Below are 19,247 nucleotides of genomic sequence, written 5' to 3'. Positions count from 1 at the left end.
CTGTCAGCTGCCATCACTGTCAGCTGCCATCACTCTCTGAGGAAAAGACCACTAGCTCATCTTTTTCATTTTTGCTGTGTGAGAAGACTTTCTGTCTTAATGTTTTTCTCAAATACAATGTCATGGTTGAAATAGTCTTTATTAAAGTAAATAATAGTCTGAAAATAACCATGGCTTCCAACTAGTTTTTAAAACTTTCCATGAATTATATAAGGCTATCCATAGAATAACAGAAGCTTGGAATTTTTGCTACAGAGTCTTGAATTTGTGTGTATGCTCCTCTTGCGCATGCGTGCGTGTGCACACACGCATGCACACACACACAGTCTTATCCAGCTAGAGTACCTGCTTGGCCTTCTAGAATCTTTCCTGGCCTGCAGGAGCCCTGACTGGACGTTGCAGTCATCCCTCCAGGCCTCCCTCAGGCTCCGTGCTCTGACTTTGCAGTCTCCAGCCCCACTGGGCTGATCCTTCCTTCCTTTTGACTTGCAGTGTCAGTATCAATTCCCATCAGCAGAAACAAAGGAGCTGCTGCAGCCAGCCTTGTTTATCCAATTTTCCTGTGTGGAAAGGACATGGCTGCCTCCTAAAGGCGACCCACTGTGAGCCTGCTCTCTTCTGGGCTGTGCTCTCCAGCACATTCATCCCTTAACTACAGTTATTCCTGCTCACTGAATCCACTCAGGCTGTACTTGTAGTGTTGCTGGGAACAAGCTAAGCTGTGCAGTGGTCTCGTGTGACTGCTCAGTGAAAGTCCCCATCACAGTCTACGATAGGGCTTGTTGGTACAGCTTTAGTGTAGCACTGGACACTGAGACCTTACTCCCTCCTGCTTTTCAGCGTTCTTATCCCTGTTATCTCCATCAGAATCCTGGTATGTCAGAGCTCAGCTAGTCTAACTGCCCCAAGCTATGGGAGAGGAATGGAGGTTCATACAGGTTAATTACATGGCTGTGTCCATGTGGTGGTTATAGCCAAGCCAGCCTTTTTACTCCCAAATCCACCTTGATGTGATCTAGACACCTTATGGGTAAGAAGTCTCCTCTGCCCTCAGTGTTTGCTTTTTGAGGTTAGGAATGTGGCTCAGTTGGTACAGTACTTGTTTAGCATACAAGAGATCCTGGTTTGATGAGCCAGCACCACATAAAACTGGATGTGGTAGTGCTTGTGGTAGTTGGGGAGATAGAGACAGGAAGATCAAAAATTCAAGGTCATTGTTGACTGCATGTGGGGTTTGAGTCCAATGTGAGCTACACAAGCCTCTATTTAAGAAAAAGATTGAATATTTGACTAGGATATAGTTCAGTGGTAGAATACATGTAGCATTTGGGAGGCTCTGCATATGAGCCCCAGAACAACAAAAAGATTGATTATAAATATGAGTCCTTACAGACTCATATGAGTCTTACTCTTCTGTACCAAAACAAGTTAGGGTCATTGAGCATGCTTAGAACCACAAACCCCGTCTCTCCAGTTTCCTGTCTTAAAGTACTTAGAGAGTCCCTCTCAGATTTCAGATTGCCTCCTCCAGGACCAGAAAATTTTGGGTGTCAGTTGTGTGACAGGAAGAACCTGAGATGGGCTTTAGTGTAACAGATTTTCTGTTAGTATTAGTGCTTAGTAAAAGCTTTGAGGAACTTGGGAAATTTCTCTCCCTGGAACATACAAGTTCTTACCTTGTGGATACATGAGTGGTCATATCCCATGACACCTCTCAGTACTGTGCCTGCCTTTCTTTCCCCTAATCACCTTTGGATCCTTTGTACATGAAGAGCTTTTAAATTTTATCTCATTTGTATGAGTGTTTTGCCTGTATGTATGTGTGCCTGGTGCCCACATAGGTCAGAAGAGGGAATTAGATCCCTGTAACTGGAGTTGTGAACCACTATATGGATCCTGGGAACCAAACCCAGACAGGCCCTCCTCAAGGACAAGTGTTTGTGTTAAGTTTTTGGTTTGTTTGGTTGGTGGTTTTTTTGAGTCAGGGTCTCTCTGTAGTGTTGGTTGTCCTGGAACTCGATCTGTAGATGAGATTGGTCTTGAACCCAGAGAACCACCTGCCTCTGCCTCCCGAGTGCTAGCATTAAAGGCGTGCACCATGTAAGTACACTGTAGCTGTCTTCAGACACTCCAGAAGAGGGAATCAGATCTCGTTACAGATGGTTGTGAGCCACCATGTGGTTGCTGGGATTTGAACTTAGGACCTTTGGAAGAGCAGTCGGGTGCTCTTACCTGCTGAGCCATCTCACCAGCCCGGTTGTTGTTTTTTTTTTTTTTTTTTTTTTTTTTAAGTCTCATGTAGTTCAGGCTGTCCTTGAACTTGCTTTCTAGCTGAGGATGACTTAATGCTTCTACCTGTGCTAGTATTACAGGTGTGCCACCAACCCTGCCTAGTTTGGGTTTTGAGGCAGAGTTTTGGTATGTAGCCCAACTGGCCTTGAAGTCAGGATAGTGTGCCTAAGAAGAGCTTCATTTTTTTATAACCAAATAGCGCTCTGAAGGGTGGATCTACTAACAGTGTACTAAAAAATCTCGTGACCTGTCCTCTAGATCTTGGTTTCCCCATTTGTCAGAGGAAGTTACTATCTACAGTAATGTCTGCAGCTCAGACGCTTAGGGTAAGACAAGGAACATATTAACTAGCATGAGTTGGACACATGAGAACCACAGAGTGAACAATTCATTTCTTCCTTGTCTCTCCCTACCCCAGTAGTGGCCAATTGAATCCAGAGCCCTGTGTGGGCTGAACAAGATCTCTACCACAGCTGTTTCCTTGGCCATTCTTCACTCTGTGTGGATTAAGATTTAAGTTTGACTTGGCGGGCTGAGACGGGGATTTTCATGAGTTCAGTACCTAGGCTGCAGAATGAAAGAGACCTTGTCTTAGAACAAACAAATATTTAAAAAGCTTATGTCTGATTATACACATGATAAAATCATGTGTCACAGTGATTATTATTTAGGGGCTCAGGCTCAGCCCATAGTAACATGTCTTTCCTTGTGTGATAACTTAGTGACGGTTCTTCTTGTACCTTGAGGCAGAATAGGAAGCAAATAAGAGAAACAAGAGTCTCTTAGACTCCTAAGCCTTTGAGAGAAGCAGTTGACAGGGAAGAAGGGTGATGTGACCCCACACTTCTATGTTTTACCTTCCTGCAGCCTTGGGGAGCAGTACTACAAAGATGCCATGGAACAGTGCCACAATTATAATGCCCGCCTCTGTGCTGAACGTAGTGTGCGCCTGCCTTTCCTGGACTCACAGACTGGAGTAGCCCAGAGCAATTGTTATATCTGGATGGAAAAGCGACACCGGGGACCAGGTAAGGTTGCAGGCTTTGGAAAAGGTGACACAGGAGCATGAGGAAGTTTCTGTTGTCCCTTAGGAGATGGGGTAGTTGATGGCTTCTCCACTGCTCACCCCAGTAGATGAGAATGGGGAGGACGAAGCAGTCAGCCTTTGGTTTTGGCCTCTGAAGCAGCTATGATCTCCCGACGACTAAGAGCAGCTGCCTACCTCAGCTGCCATCTGTTTTTCTTTTCCATGAAGTATCCCCACCTGGCCCAGGCTCACGTGTTCTGTATCACTCCCTTGCTCTAGAACTCAACAGAGTTCTCATCCACAAAATGCCTGCCGTCATTTTTAGGGCTGGATTGTCGCTTAATTGTTCTCCCTTCCTCTCTCCCGCAGGATTGGCCTCTGGACAGTTATACTCCTACCCTGCCCGACGCTGGCGGAAAAAGCGTCGAGCCCACCCACCTGAGGATCCCAGACTTTCCTTCCCATCAATTAAACCAGGTAGAGGCTTGGGGGTGGGGAGGCTTGGTTGCTAGAGTACTCACTCAGCATGCACAGGGTCTGGGTTTAATAGCCAGTTATGCAGAAATGGAGCATGGTTGTATATTCCTATATAATAATGGCATTGAGGAGGTTGGGGCAGGAGGATCAGAAATTCAAGGTCATTCTCTACAAATTGGAAGTTTGAGACCTGCCTGGGCTACATGAGAGCCTAAAAAAAACCAAACAAAAACCATGAAATTATCTCAAAATAATATGGACTGGAGAAGTGTCCTAGTGCTTGGTATATGGACACAGGGATCTAAATACTAATCTAGAGTTTATACAAAAATATCAGTGTAGTGCTGGGCAGTGGTGGCGCACGCCTTTAATTCCAGCACTCGGGAGGCAGAGGCAGGCAGATTTCTGAGTTCGAGGCCAGCCTGGTCTACAGAGTAAGTTCCAGGACAGCCAGGGTTATACAGAGAAACCCTGTCTCGAAAAACAAACAAACAAACAAACAAAGCTCAGTGTGACTGACAGTTTCCTATAATCCCAAAACTATGAGCACAGCGCTGGACCTTCTAGCTACCAGTCTAACTCAGGGTTCAGTGAGAGCCTCCAAGGCAATATGGCAGAGTGTGATAGAACAGGACCCCTAATGTCCTTCTCCAATGTGTGTACCCACATGTGTTCAGGGACCATACAGACATATACTGCATACACATGCACCAGATAAACCAAGTAGAAGGCTCACTTCCAGCAGGGCCATGGTCTGTGTGATGAGGCTTGCTGATCACCTGCTATTCCACAGTTCTGTGTTAGAGTTTGCCCAGACTATACTTTCATCCCTCAAGGAGCTCGCTGTCTTAGTGAAAACAGGGAAATAAAGCTGTATTCCAGTGCTGGCTGAACAGATATATCTTGGTTCCTGGAGAACGGAAGTGGCTGGGTTTGACTTGGCCCCACATGGTGTAGGTTCAGCTTCAGCCCTTCTGAGTTAGCTTTGTCTTGACTTGTTGCAGATACTGACCAGACTCTGAAGAAAGAGGGGCTTATCTCTCAGGATGGCAGCAGTTTAGAGGCTCTGTTGCGTACTGATCCCCTGGAGAAACGGGGTGCCCCAGATCCCCGAGTTGACGATGACAGCCTGGGCGAGTTTCCTGTTAGCAACAGCCGAGCACGGAAGGTCTGTTATTGCCATGGCTAGAGGACTTTAATAGGACCAGCCTCCTCTTTGTGGGTTGGGAGGTTTGCCCAGTTAGAACTGAAGCAGATCCATGGTGGGACACATGCTTGTTGATGTGTGTAAGCCCTAGCACAAAAACCAAAAATAGCTGGAATGGAAGCTGAAGCTGCCCCTGCAGTCCTGTGTTCTGCTGGCCACCAGCCCTGACTGTCTAGCCTTCCATGCTCCTCTTCCCAGTACAGGCTCACTCACTCTCTCTCTCACACAAGGTTTTATTAGAGCCTTAGATGCCTGGAGTTATATAGGTGAAGCACACTTGGTTCACACCTGTCAACTGGGAAGTTATGCTAAGTTTAAAAATGAGAAGAGCTACAGATAAGCCAGGAACTGTGCTGAGTATTTTTCCATATGCTTCCTCTTGTACAGCCTTATGAGGTAGGTCCTGTGGTTCCCATTTCATGGACAAGGAGGCAGAAGCAAAGCAGTTAAAACTTCCTCAAGGTCAAGTAAGCAGCAAAATTCATTTAAAATAGGACATGAAAGTTGGAAGCAGAACAGGCAGGACAGGATGTGGCTGCCTGGGGTACCAGGAGAGCTTTATGGAAACTGTTTAGCCTCTGAGAGATGGGGGGACAGGCATTCTAGATTAAGGGAGCAACTTGAAGAGGCACAGTGGAAAGAAAGCATTCAAGGAAGCAGGACTGTGAGTGCAGGGTGAGGAACGATTCTGTGTGAGGTTCATCCCCACAGGAGCTTCTGGGTGGTTCCAAGTGGCTAATTCTGTATCATGAGGGCACTTTGGGATATGTTTGATTTCTGCTCATTCACATGTTCTCCACTCAGCGGATCATTGAACCCGATGACTTCCTTGATGACCTTGATGATGAGGACTATGAAGAAGATACTCCAAAGCGTCGGGGGAAGGGGAAATCCAAGGTGAGGAGCTAATGCACTTCCTGAAGAAGGAAGCAGGCTGGTCTGTGGAAACCAGTCCTTTTTTTTGGATTTTTTTAGAGGCAGGGTTTCTCTGTGTAACCCTGGCTGTCCTGGAACTCACTTTGTAGACCAGGCTGTCCTCAAACTCAGAAATCCGCCTGCCTCTGCCTCCTGAGTGCTGGGATTAAAGGCGTGCGCCACCACGCCCAGCTCAGTCTTTATTTTTGCTTTCTGCCTTGCTCTTCTGGCCATGGCACGTTGGTGAGGGCATCATCGTTTCGGTTTTCTTGGCAGAGTAAGGGTGTGAGCAGTGCCCGGAAGAAGCTGGATGCTTCCATTCTGGAGGACCGGGATAAACCCTATGCCTGTGACAGTGAGTGCCACCTGAGGGGTGGGTAGTTCTCGCCTTGGACCCAGCTCCTGCTCTGGATGTGAGAGGAGGGCGGGTGATGGTCTTGCACTGAATGGTAAAACAAGCCTGGGTTCTTGTCCTGCCTGTCAACCTGGCCTTTACTTCACAGTGGGTGGGACCTGCATGCTCTGGGGTGAAGTTTCTGTGGGTCCTGGGATGGGAGGATGAGGGAACTCAAAGCAGGCAGGGTTGGCCTCACAGTGGGCAGCATCCAGATCTGCTGACCCATCAAGGCAGGGCACAGGGGGCCAGCCCTGAGGGTTAGTGTCTGTCCTCTTTCCCTTTGCTTTGGCTTACCCTACTTCTGTGCCTCCAGCCTGATGTGCCACTGCTGGGGTCCTCTCTCACTCGCTCTGTTTTCCTGCCGCTGCCGCCCTGTCTCAAATGTATCAAGGCCTTCTTCTCATGACTTTTCTTTCTGTCTTTCAGATAGTTTCAAACAAAAGCATACCTCGAAAGCGCCCCAGAGAGGTAGCTCTCTCAACTTTTCAGACTTGTGTTTTCCTGTCCCTTTTCCCTCTTCCCTTGTTCCTCCTGCCTTTCTCATTTCCTGTGATACTAGCTTTGGAATCTCTGCAACGGTATGAGGGTAGTGCTGTGGTACCCCGGGTGTGCCCCGTTCTCAGTCCTAGCAGCTGTCTTTACCATTGCTGTCTCCCACAGACTTACACCTATGGGCACTTGGCCTAGTATTAACAGAACCCCTTATGGATAGATTTCATCTGATGTTCCCCAACCAGACAGCAGGTGGTCAGCTCATGCTTCCACCGTCATACCACCACCTCCTCCCATCCTCCCATTCCTTCCTGCTGGCCCCCTTGCCCCTCTTGGTGTCATTGCTCAAGATAAAATGCCATGTAATCTTTCCTTGCTGGTTGGCAGGGGCTGGGTAGGGCACTAGTGTGGGGATGTATTTCAGTTTCTTTGGCTGGCAGTTAGTAGGTGTTCACCAAGAAACCCACCCTCAGCCCTTCATCTGTTTAGTTGGGATTGGTATGCACAGGGTGGCATGAGCCTGCCACATTTACATAGCAGAAAAAAAAGAGTCTGACATCTCTTTGTTGCGTTTCCCCTTTTGCCATAGGCCAGACCATAGAACTTTACAGACCTGGAGCTCCCAGACGGTTACTACTTCTGGGGCAAGTTGATGCAGCATGAGCTAAGTCCTTCTAAAAGCCAGCGTAGAATAATGTCAGTGCCTATTGTGTTTTAGAGAGGGAAGAGAATCCAAGAAACTGAAGCGGTCCAGACACTGATGCTCTTGGCTGAGGGGAAGGGGCCATCACTAAAGCTTGTCCCAGAGTGGAGATGCTGGGGGCAGAGATGTTCCCATGGCCTCATTTGGAGCTTCAGAGCTTGTCAGAGTGGGAAAGTAGCACCTTTGTGCCCTAATATTTCTCCGCAATCTTTCTCCCGCCCAGTTTGTGGAAAACGTTACAAGAACCGACCTGGCCTCAGTTACCACTATGCCCATTCCCACCTGGCTGAAGAGGAAGGAGAGGACAAAGAAGACTCGCAACCACCCACTCCTGTGTCCCAGAGGTCTGAGGAGCAGAAATGTAAGCTGAGCTGTCAGGGCAGGCAAGCAGGAGAGGAACCAGCCTATTTATAAAACCCTTCATAGAGAGAGTGTAGGGGTAGCCCAGAGTTCCCTTGAGAATCATCAGGATTTTTTCCTTTTCCCTATAGCCAAGAAAGGACCTGATGGATTGGCCCTGCCTAACAACTACTGTGACTTCTGCCTAGGAGACTCAAAAATCAACAAGAAGACAGGGCAGCCTGAGGAGCTAGTGTCCTGTTCTGACTGTGGCCGCTCAGGTACCTCCATCAAAGAGCAGACTGTACTCAGTGCCCAGGAACCTCTCGGCCTGCTTCCTTGAGTGCTGTGATAATCAGGCAACCTCCCTTACCCACTCCCCACCCTGGTTCCCAACCACTTATTTGAGACCCCTCTTCCACAGGGCATCCGTCCTGCCTGCAGTTCACCCCTGTGATGATGGCGGCCGTGAAGACCTACCGTTGGCAGTGCATCGAGTGCAAGTGCTGCAACCTCTGTGGCACGTCAGAGAATGATGTGAGTGTTGCTGAGCCTGCCTGGCGCTCCCCTTAACCCCTCCAAAAGCAAGCCTTCTGTCAGAATGCACCCGCTCCTCCCTAATGCCCCTCCCTGGGAACTTTATACTTGTTTAAAAAAAATCTGTTTCTTGGGCACCAATAGTTAGACAGTGTTCTTAGCTCTCGGGTTAGTGAATAAGACAGAGACGTTTGTGCTTTGATAGAATTTGTGTCCTTGGGGGAAAGAGTTGGGTTTTTTTGTTTTTTTTTTTGTTGTTTTTTTTTTGTATGATATACCTTGAAGAAAATGAAACTAGTGATGTGCCAAAGAGTTAACTGGATGCCAATAGAGGTTTGTAGTTGTATTTGCTTCTGGAGGAAGTGAGGTTGCTGTTGGAGTTTGGCTAATACAAGGAGCCAATCCCAGAAAGTATGGCTAGTGCAGAGGCCTTAAGGTGGGTAAGCTGGCTGTAATGAGCCCATTGTTACCCACTAGATCCTTCCTGTGTCAGGAAGGTGGACCAGAGGTGGGGGTCATCGGTAGTTTGAAGGATCTTGGGACCATTTGAGCGCAGTGAGGAGTCCTGGATCTGGTGCACATTAAGCACCTAAGCTCCTCCCTATGCTTAGACCTGGAGGATGTTATCTGAGGCTCTTTATTAAGGGGTTCTATGGCAGCTCTGTGGAGAAAAGATTGTAGGGAAATAGTAGGCTTTGTGATCAGTTAGACTTCGGATAGACTGTGATGGACAGACTGACAATTGACCTTTGCTGCTACTAGTCCCTTTTGGAAGCAGCAGCAGTGTCATAACTTAGGGACATAAACCATTGTACCTTTGTTCTTTCTCCTTACCTTCTGCAGGACCAGCTACTTTTCTGTGATGACTGTGACCGTGGCTACCACATGTACTGTCTCACTCCTTCCATGTCTGAGCCTCCTGAAGGTAAGTAGCCTGGATCTACTCAAAATACTTTATCCCAGAAAGATCCACAGCACTCAAGTAAAACATTGATACTGAAATTTGTGACTTGTCATAGACCTGTAATTGTATGGGTTTCAGCATTCTTATGTCTACCAACATAGATTTCATAATAAAGTGACATGTGGTAGATTAAAGCAAACATTTAATGGGTCTGGAGAAGTGGCTCAGCAGTTAAGAGCACTGAATGATCCTCCAGAGAGCCTTGGTTCAGTTTCTAGCACCCGTTGGCCATTCACCATGGTCTGTAATTCCGGTTCCAGAGAGTCTCCTCCTCTGGCCTCTGCAGACACCAGGCATGTACCTGTGCACAGATATTTTCTGTCTTAGTACTACAAAAGACTTATTTTCTTTGTTTTGCTTTATGTAGTACTAGACATAGAGCCCAGAACCCTGTACATGATGGCCTAATGCTCCACTGCTGAGCTACCTCCCTGTACCCTAGCTCTTGAGTGCTGTACAGTTGATCCATAGCACTTGTGCAGAGGTCAGAGGACCAAGTTTAGAAGTCAAGTCTACTTTCACCATGGGTTCTGGGGATTATCAAGTCATCAGGCTTTGAGCCATGTTACCATCCCACACATGTATTTTTTGTTTTGAGACAGGGTCCCACTAAGTTGCAAAAGGTAGCCTGAGCTAGCTTGGTAGCCCAGGTAGCCAGCCCTTGAACTTGAAATCCTCCTGTCTCAGTCTCTAGAGCAGCTGGGTTAGACTTGATCATATGTCTTTGGAGAGGTAAGATATTTCCTGTGGAGTATTGTCCAAACCACATACATAAAATTATGCTTATATATTCTATATTAAGATTTAGCCAGGTGGTGGTAGTGTGCCTTTAATCACAGCACTCAGGAGGCATAGGCAGGCGAATTATCTAGTTAAAGGCAAGCCAGGAATATAGAGCTAGTTCCAGAACGGCCAAGACTACACAAAGAAACTTTGTTCACAACCCCGTACCCCCAAAATAAGTAGTTTTACTTCTCAAGAAAATGGATCAAACTGTAATAAATGCCAATAATGTTTTAGCAAGTTATTTTTCTTGCACAGAACAATTATTTTCTGTTTATCAGTTTTCTTTTTCTTTATTGTTATTTTTTATTTATTTTTGTTGTTGTTTGTTTAGTTTAGTTTTTTAGGCAGGGTAATTACTCAAAAGAGATCTACCACTGTTCCCCAAGTGCTGCAATCATAGGTGTGCACCACTGTGCCTTTTTTTTCCTATTTCTCTATGAAATTAGGCTTGGGTGATAAATGCTGGGATACACAAGTTCACTCCTTTCTCTGACTTCTGCTTAAACACCCAGAGATGTTGGCACCTCAGTTCACTTGCAGTGCATTCCACAGAAATGGGTTATCTGGCTATAACCAAATTAAAAAGAAGTTTATCAAGCCAGGCATGGTGGCACATGCCTTTATTCCCAGCACTTGAGAGGCAGAGACAGATGGGATTTCTGAGTTCAAGGCCAGCCTGGTCTACAGAGTGAGTTTCAGGACAGCCAGGACTAAGCAGAGAAACTGTCTTGGGGATAAAATATAGTTGTTTCTCTGGAGTCTCTTTTCATGACCTTTTTTTCTACCTTTGAGGCAATGACTTTTTTTGTCTAAAGTTGGGAGCATTTTAACAATCTGTGACTGGGCTGGCAAGATGGCTCAGCAGGTAAAGCACTTGCAACCAAGCCTGGACAATCTGAGATTAAGAGTTTAACCCCTCAAAAGACATGATGAAAAGACAGAATAGGCTCCCACAAGTTGTCTTTCCCATGCATACTGTGGCAAATGCCCCCAAGTAAATGAATAAATTTAATAAGTTACCAAAAACCCAAAACACTTGTGCCTTCTCAGACTGTCTGTGAGCCCATGGGCCACTGAAGTGACAAGACTGACAGGGTCTGGCATTGTTTGGGGACTGTCTTTGCACTCCATGCTCGTGGAGAATGGTTTGGTGTGTGTTTTTAGTGTATGCTAAGAGTATTTTGTCTACATGTATGTCAGCCTACTGCATGAGTGCCTGATGCCTTTGGGGGTCAGAAGAGGGAGCATCAGGTCCCTGTAGATGGAGTTGTGGGTGGCTGTGAACCACCAAGTGGGTGCTGGGAACTGCACCACGTCTTTGGCTGTTGAGCCTTCTCTCCGGTTCTCATTTTTATGGTCCTGAAGACTAAGCAGCCCCTCAGCTCCGGAGAACAATGAAGTCGCTGCTACAGAGCTTCCCGCTCCTGCCTGGGGTGAGGTCTGAGGAGTGGAAGACAGTAGATGAGGTTTTGTGGGATCTGCCCTGACCCCTCTGCTTCTCTGTAGGAAGTTGGAGTTGCCACCTGTGTCTGGATCTGCTGAAGGAGAAAGCGTCCATCTACCAGAACCAGAACTCCTCCTGATGTGCCACCCAGCTCCCCTGCATCTAAGGCCGTTTCTCTCCTCTCTACCTTGGTTTTCGTTGCCCCTCTCTCCTCTTTCACTCCATAGTCCTGCCTACCTGCCTTTGGCAACAGCACAGGGAGGTGGCAGCTCCGACTGCCTCTAGCCCCAAGCCCTCAGGGAGTAAGGAGCAGCTGCTCCAGGGCTGACCTGTGGGCCCAACTTCTCTCTGTTCTCCAAGAAGTGCATTCACTCTGCCTGCCTTGGGCCTAAGACCCTGGTGATTATAGGGCTCAAGTGGGGTCCTCTGAGAAGGACTATGAGAGCAGCTCACTTGTCTCAAGACTTGCCCACCCCTCATCCCCCCTTTGGTTTCCAGGGTTTTGCCTCAGAGGCCAGGTTGGGCCTTTCCTGGAAGCAGCTGGAGTGAGCTGGCTGAGTGGCACTTGCCAGGACCTTTTCATACCCTAGTTCTGCTTTCCTTTGCCTCCTGCCAAAGCAGTCCCCTGTCCTCTGTCATGCTACATGGGATTCTGTGCTTGAGCTGGAATGTTCTCAGGCACCTCCTGGCTCTGCCCTGTCCCACAAAGGGACAAGCAGCTTCACACCTGTCCTTCCTGTGCTTGGCTGGCTTGCTCACAGGTGCTCTCTGGCTACCCAGACATTTCCTGCCCTCAGCACTTCCCGTCTTCTGCCCCCTTCCTTAGTCCCTTTGGTTTTATAGGGAGAGGGATAGTGTCAGGGCCGGGCCAGCAGCTTGGGGCCACAGGGAGAAGTTGGATAATGTGCCTGTTTTTTAACTCGATAAAAAAGCCTACCTCCAAAATCCCCTTTTTGTTCTTCCTGGACCTGGGCATTCAGCCTCCTGTCCTTAACTGAATCAGGAGCCTCTGGCTCCTGCCTGTGTGTCCTGGCTCCCAGGACACAGGATGGTCCCCTTTCCTTGCACGCTAGCTAGTAGCTGGTAAGGTCTTCACACCCTGAGTTTTCTGTTTCCTGCTTAGTGGCACTGACATTAAGTAGGAGGGGACAGTCCTCTACAGTACTCTAGAGTGGGCTTCCCCCTTGGCTGTGGGCAGGCCCTAACTGTTGTTTTCTGCAAAGTTGAGGCCCCCCTCACATATTTAGTTCCTGTATTCGAAACATTAGTAAAAATAAACATTTTTACAGAGCCTTCTGCTGGACAGTTTGTCTCCTGACTCCTTGTGAAAAGGTTGTTTCATTTCCAACTTACTTAGGGCAGTAGGGTTTTCTGTTGTTGTTGTTGTTGTTTCTTTCTTTCTTTCTTTTAAATTGAAACAACTTTTTCCCCCAAAATCAAAGTTTTTGTTAAACTCTACCATGTAAAATTATTTCGTTAGTTTTGTTATGTAAATTCAAATTTATAACAATTTAGTGGTATAAAGGATGAAGCTATTTTAATTAATACAAAAATTGGGTTAAAATCAACTTTAGCACCATCTGTGCTTTTGGCTGGTTGGAAAGACTTTTCCTCACTGTGACTATGTAGGCAGAGGTGCGACAGGTCTATGGCATTGCAGTGTCTCCTTGTTACAGTGGGCCCAGAAGCTTGTTAGGTCACCTACGCTTGTACAAATACCCACCTGCCCACTCATCTTCATCCCTTTACAAACCTACCATTGCCATCTCAGAACAAAAGAAGCTTTTGGGCAGATGATGAGGGCAGCCAGGGGGAGAGTAACCTCAGATCTTGTCATCTGATGAACCTTTTCATTGCCTGTAGGATAGCTAAGCCAAAGCAGAGTTGCAAAGCCAGAGCTGTCCACGGTGCAGCCTTCCAGTAGTCCAGGGTGTCATGTGCAGACCGTGAGTGAGCGATTATCCAGCCAGATTAGTACTTGGATGTTATATAGTGTGTAGCTCACTTAGTATGTATTAACATTTTAACTTTTTTTCTTTTAAAGATTTATGTATGAGTGCTCTGTCTGCATGTACACCTGCATGCCAGAAGAGGGCATTAGATCACGTCTTAAGATGGTTGTGAGCCACAGTGTGGTTGCTAAGACCTCTGGAAGAGCACCCAGTGCTCTTAACCTCTGAGCAATCCATCTCTCCAGGCCATATATTAACATCTTAAAAACATGAACTTGGCCATGGTGGCACAGGCCTAGCACTCAGGAGTCAAGGCTAGGCTGGTGTACAGAGCAAGTTCCAGGACAGCCAGGCTAAATAAGGAGACCCTGTTTTTTATTTGTTAATTTTTTTTTTTTTTATATATATATATGAGTACACTGTAGCTGTCTTCAAACACACCAGAAAAGGGCATTGGATTCCATTTCAAATGTTTGTAGGCCACCATGTGATTGCTGGGATTTGAACTTGGGACCTCTGGAAGAACAGTCAGTGCTCTTAACCGCTGAGCCATCACTCCAGCCCCCAAATACCTTTTCTTAAAACATGGTTTCCTGGGGCTGGAGCGATGGCTCAGTAGTCAAGAGCACTGACTGTTCTTCCAGAGGTTCTGAGATCAATTCTCAGAAACCACATGGTGGCTCACAACCATCTGGAATAGGGTCTAGTGCCCTCTTCTGGTGTATCTGAAGAGAGCAATGATGAATACATAAAATAAATCTTTTTAAAAAGGGGGTGGGGATTTAGCTCATTGGTAGAGCGCGGTCCTCAGCTCTGGGAAAAAAAAAGAAAAAGTATTTGTGTGCTGGAGAGATGGCTCAACAGTTAAGAGCACTGACTGAAGGTCCTGAGTTCAATTCCCAGCAACCACATAATGGCTCACAACCATCTGTATAGCTACAGTGTACTCATACACATAAGATAAATCTTTTTTTAAAAAAAAAAAGAAAAAGTATTTGTGTGCTGGAGAGATGGCTCAACAGTTAAGAGCACTGACTGAAGGTCCTGAGTTCAATTCCCAGCAACCACATAATGGCTCACAACCATCTGTATAGCTACAGTGTACTCATACACATAAGATAAATCTTTTTTTAAAAAAAAAAAGAAAAAGTATTTGTATGAGTATATGCATGTTAGTGCAGAGGCAGGATGAAAGGGTATCAGATCCCCTGGAGCGGAAATTACAAGCAGTTTTGAATCACTGTTTTTAGTCTTTGTGGGTTTGGTTTTGTTTTGAAGGGGTATTTTGCCTGCATATATGTCTGTGTATCAAGTATCCAAGATAGCCTGGAACTGGAGTTAAAGGTGGTTTTGAGGGGCTGGGAATACAATCCAAGACCTTTAGAAGAGCAGACAGTGTTCTTCACCATCTCTTCAGCTCCTGAACTCTAGTCTCCTGTTTAAACTACTGAGCTATGTCACCAGCCCCCCTTTGAGATTCTAAACAATTGGGAGATGGCTCAGCTAGTTAAAGCACTTTCTCCCCCTGCCCCGCCCCGTTTGTTTATTTATTGGCATTGCATCCCTGTCTAAGACAAGCACTTTGAATGTGAACCTGACCTGAATTTTGTCCCTGCATCCCAGATAAGGAGCTGGATGTTGTGTGTCTATTACTCCAGCACTCTTTTTTTTTTTTTTGGTTTTTCGAGACAGGGTTTTCTCTGTGTAGCCCTGGCTGTCCTGGAACTCACTTTGTAGACCAGGCTGGCCTGGAACTCAGAAATCCGCCTGCCTCTGCCTCCCGAGTGCTGGGATTAAAGGCGTGCCCCACCACCGCCCGGCTACTCCAGCACTCTTAAAGGGACATGGAAGTGGAGACAGAATCTGCAGGATACTTAACATCCAACTGGGAGTATGCTACACAGCAAAACCCTGCCTCAACAAGGAAGGGAACCCCTCCCCAAGCCTCTCCAGCTAAATACTTATATATCGACTGAAGTGTGCTCAGATTTTTCTAGAGCACCCAGAGGTCATTGTTGCCAAAGAAAGCTGAGCCCTGGCCTGCTACTGCACAGAGTGGTCTGGACTATAGACTGCCTGTCCTGCTATGTAGGCCAGGAGTACAGGGAGTCAGGCAGTTATCCTTAGCAACTGAGTAGTCTTGGGGGCCAAAAAAGAAATGTGCAGATGAGACCACTAAAATAGATTTAAGAGAAAATTTTAGGTTCTCAGGACATGACACTTAGACTGACAGCATCCACTGGCGAATGGATAGGCTCAAAACTTACGGAAAGTTGGGTCCTGGCTGTTTAGGGGCAGGGAGGGCTAAGTTATCTACCTAGTTACAAAGGAGGGAAATGACTAACATAGGAATTTAGATCTTGCCGTGACCCACCAAAACTGGTTAAAAAAAAAAAAATCGTCCTTTCTTGCCACCCATGTATTTTGTAACTAACTGGTTGGGGAGACCAGAGGCCAGCGCTGTCCATGGTAACTCTTGTAACTAAAAGCTTACATTCATTTTTCTCCTTTCATATTGTTTCCAAAACAAATTCGGGAGGGCCGGTATCCCAGTTTGGTACCCCGTAGGGATGGGGTCGAAGTCACCTGGGTCGCCACCCGGGCACGCCGGTCGGCAAGTGATAGGCACTAAAGCCGGGTCTTCCCGCCAGACCCTATCTCTGGCTCCCGCCCCTCCGCTCAGGAAGCTCCTCCTCCTACAGAGGGCTGACGAACCGCCACTTCCACAGCATCCAATCATATGTAGCTGGAGGCGGGACAAGTTGCCGCTGATGGCTAATCAGGTTTGTTAAGGCGGGGCTGCGGAGGGGCCCCGACCAGGTTTTCCCAGCCTTAAGAGTCCCGGGTGCGGGTGGTGCGCGCTGTGCGCGCGCCCGCTCCAGAGCAGCCCCTCGGCGCGCTCTGCCCTCGGGGTCGCGGCGCCCGTCACTCTGGTTCTGCTGAGGCCCAGGAACCTGGCTTGGGCAGGGACTGGAGCCGCGGGACGGCGCCTGGAGGTGGGTGCGGAGCGGGAGGCCCTGTGGCTGGGTGGGCGGGCGGGCTGGGTCGACGCCTGTGTCGGGCCAGCCGACTGACGAGGGGTCAAGGCACAGCGAACGAGCCAAGGCGCAGAGCCCAGCGCTCGAGCTGCCTGCTTCCTGGCCGGTGTTCCCTTCTCTCTGACATCCCTCCAGGCTATCACTGGGCAGAGGACACTTCTTCCCTTTTGCTGCCCTCATCCTCCTCACCCTGTCGCCCTTTGTCGTCTTGGCATCTTCACTCTCCTTCTGGTTGAACCTTTGGGTAGCTATACTACCCCGCCTTGCCAGCGCTGAATTGCACTAGCACCTTCAGACCCCATCCATCTGGCTTTGTCATCTGTACCATCTTACCTGTTCATCTCGACTCTGTCCGTTCACTTTACCATCTGCCTTCATTCAGCCATCAAAATTCAACCTAGGCCCTCCTCATCCTCATCTCTCAGGGGTCTCCTCCCTGGCACCCTGAATGTCCCCTACACCTGTCCCGCTCAGCCTCAGCCCCAGGCCTCTCCTTGGTTTTGCTCCTTTGTTGTCCCTACAGCTGTCTCCTGGTTGTCTTTACAGCTGCCCTTTGGCCTCTATTCATCCTTCCACCCCATCAATACCAAACCCCAGCCCAGAATTCCCTCTGCTTCGGACCAGAGACACTCTACCCTGCCAGCTCTGTTCTGGGTCTAGTCCTTTCCTCCCACAGCCTGGCCATCCCGTGTCTCTTTCAGCTGGCCTGGTCTCTTCCAGCTTTCTGCATTCCAGAGGATTGCTCTGGCCTCGGGGGTCCTGACCTCTTCTATTCTTCTATTCTCAGCCATTGGCACGCTCTCCTACTTTTCTTCCCCCAGCAGGTTCCCAGGGAGTCATGGAGCTGAACACCAAGAAGAAGCTCCACGCCCTGTCCTTGGCTGAGAAAATCCAGGTGCTGGAACTCTTGGATGAGTCTAAGATGTCCCAGTCAGAGGTGGCCCGGCGCTTCCAGGTCTCGCAGCCCCAGATCTCACGGATCTGCAAGAATAAGGAGAAGCTGTTGGCAGACTGGTGCAGTGGCACAGCCAACCATGAGCGGAAGCGGAAGCGTGAATCCAAATACAGTGGGATCGATGAGGCTCTACTCTGCTGGTACCACATTGCCCGAGCCAAGGCCTGGGATGTAACGGGGCCCATGTTGCTCCACAAGGCCAAGGAACTGGCCGATATTATGGGCCAGGATTTCGTGCCTAGCATTGGCTGGCTGGTCCGCTGGAAACGTCGAAACAATGTGGGCTTTGGGGCTCGGCAGGTCCTTGTCCCTCTGTTCCCTCCTGAACCTCCTCCTGCAGTTCTCCCATCTCAGGCCCAGCCACCCCTTTCTCTTAAAGACTTCTCACCAGAAGATGTTTTTGGCTGTGCCGAAGTACCCTTGTTGTATCGCGCGGTGCCTGGCAGAGTGTTTGAATGTGATCGGTTGCAAGTACTGTTATGTGCCAACAGCAGAGGCACAGAAAAGCGAAGGGTATTTGTGGGTGGGCTCCAGGCTGCCCCAAGATGCTTCTTTGGTGTCAGCAGTGAGGCACTGCCTGCCTCTTATCACCCTGACCTAGCCATTCCCTGGTCAGAGTGGCTGGCACAGTTTGACCAGGACATGGGACAGCAGGGCCGACAGGTAGCCTTGCTACTGGCTTCTAGAGTGGTAGAGGAATGGGCCAGCCTTCCTGGACTCCATCACGTTCGACTCCTGCCTCTCTCTGCCTCCAGCACCACTCCTTCCCTGCCTGGCTCTGTGGTTTTGGCCTTTAAGGCTCATTACCGTCACCGGCTACTGAGCAAACTGGCTGCCATGCAGAGTGGGAAAGAAGGCACCTCACTGGCTGAGGCCAGGGCTAGCATCACAGTTTTGGATGCTCTGCACATGGTGGCCGCAGCTTGGGCCAAGGTACCTCGCCAGCTCATTTTGAGCAGCTTCGTTCAAGAAGGGCTTGCTCCAGGCAAAACACCTCTGTCTCTGGACAAAGACATTGAGATGTCACCAGTCCCTAGTGGGCTGAGCCAAGAGGAGTTTTCTCACTTTGTGGACCTGGAGGATGAGGACCCAGGACCTAGAGTGTGCAAAGAGGAAGTAGGTACTGAAGACAGTGGGAGGGAAGAAGATGGCTTTGAGCCCCTGCCCACCAAAGCTGATGCCCTGCAGGCATTGTGCACCCTGAGGAGGTGGCTCGAATGCAACAGTGCCTCTCCAGAACTCTTTGAGAAATTCTATGACTGTGAGGTGGAGGTGGAGCAGCTCTGCTGTCTGTGAGGAGGCATGGCTGCCTGGAGTCTCCCTCTCCTGTTTCCCATGGAAACGCCTCTCCAGAGGCCGACTGGCCCTTTCCTGTGGAAATAGTATGTGGAGGGTGTAGAAGGGAAGGAAGTTGGAACACAAAGTATAAGGTCAGAGTAAAAGTTGTTCAGGTCTAGAGTTTCTATGGATGGGGCCTCAAGAGTAGGGAGCTGGGCTGTGTAGCTTCTAGGCCCTGGTGAAACTTCTAGAGCTTTGTGGAGAGTTAGTCTAAGTAGGGTAGAACCTAGAAAGGTGGACGGACTTCCTAACAGTGGCCCCATTCCTTGAATTTTTGTGTCAAAACCAATTCTGCTTCAGGAAATAAAGTTTTTAGCCACAAAGTCGGGGTGTGAAGGAGTTTCTTTTCTTCCTTCCTTCCTTCCTTCCTTCCTTCCTTCCTTC

The 19,247-nt window shown here is 48.3% G+C and overlaps 2 protein-coding genes across 3 annotated transcripts in view; both read left to right on the top strand.

Annotated features, from left to right (window-relative positions):
- The window catches only part of Dpf2 (double PHD fingers 2), a 14,873-nt gene extending 1,990 nt beyond the window's left edge, over positions 1 to 12,883 (top strand). The window contains exons 2-12 of one of the 2 annotated variants that reach the window (XM_021188818.2): positions 3,160 to 3,320; positions 3,689 to 3,796; positions 4,801 to 4,964; positions 5,808 to 5,900; positions 6,195 to 6,273; positions 6,742 to 6,783; positions 7,734 to 7,871; positions 8,002 to 8,130; positions 8,274 to 8,386; positions 9,230 to 9,311; positions 11,643 to 12,871. In XM_021188818.2, the coding sequence (XP_021044477.1) occupies positions 3,160 to 3,320; positions 3,689 to 3,796; positions 4,801 to 4,964; positions 5,808 to 5,900; positions 6,195 to 6,273; positions 6,742 to 6,783; positions 7,734 to 7,871; positions 8,002 to 8,130; positions 8,274 to 8,386; positions 9,230 to 9,311; positions 11,643 to 11,719 (1,186 nt within the window). In that variant the 3' untranslated portion in view covers positions 11,720 to 12,871. Of the gene's footprint in view, positions 1 to 3,159; positions 3,321 to 3,688; positions 3,797 to 4,800; positions 4,965 to 5,807; positions 5,901 to 6,194; positions 6,274 to 6,741; positions 6,784 to 7,733; positions 7,872 to 8,001; positions 8,131 to 8,273; positions 8,387 to 9,229; positions 9,312 to 11,642 lie in introns of both variants that reach the window. The other variant, XM_021188862.1, reaches the window with a different exon arrangement.
- Positions 12,884 to 16,473: 3,590 nt separating this feature from the next.
- On the top strand, positions 16,474 to 19,116 carry Tigd3 (tigger transposable element derived 3). Its single transcript, XM_021213370.2, has 2 exons — positions 16,474 to 16,528; positions 17,395 to 19,116. Exon 2 carries the CDS (start codon positions 17,409 to 17,411, stop codon positions 18,819 to 18,821), a length of 1,413 nt encoding a protein of 470 aa, XP_021069029.1. The 5' UTR covers positions 16,474 to 16,528; positions 17,395 to 17,408; the 3' UTR covers positions 18,822 to 19,116.
- The last annotated feature ends 131 nt before the right edge of the window (positions 19,117 to 19,247 follow it).

The sequence above is a fragment of the Mus pahari genome, chromosome 1 (genome assembly GCF_900095145.1).
Source record: "Mus pahari chromosome 1, PAHARI_EIJ_v1.1, whole genome shotgun sequence".
NCBI lineage: Eukaryota > Metazoa > Chordata > Mammalia > Rodentia > Muridae > Mus > Mus pahari.
This window is presented reverse-complemented; position numbering and strand designations above follow the sequence as displayed.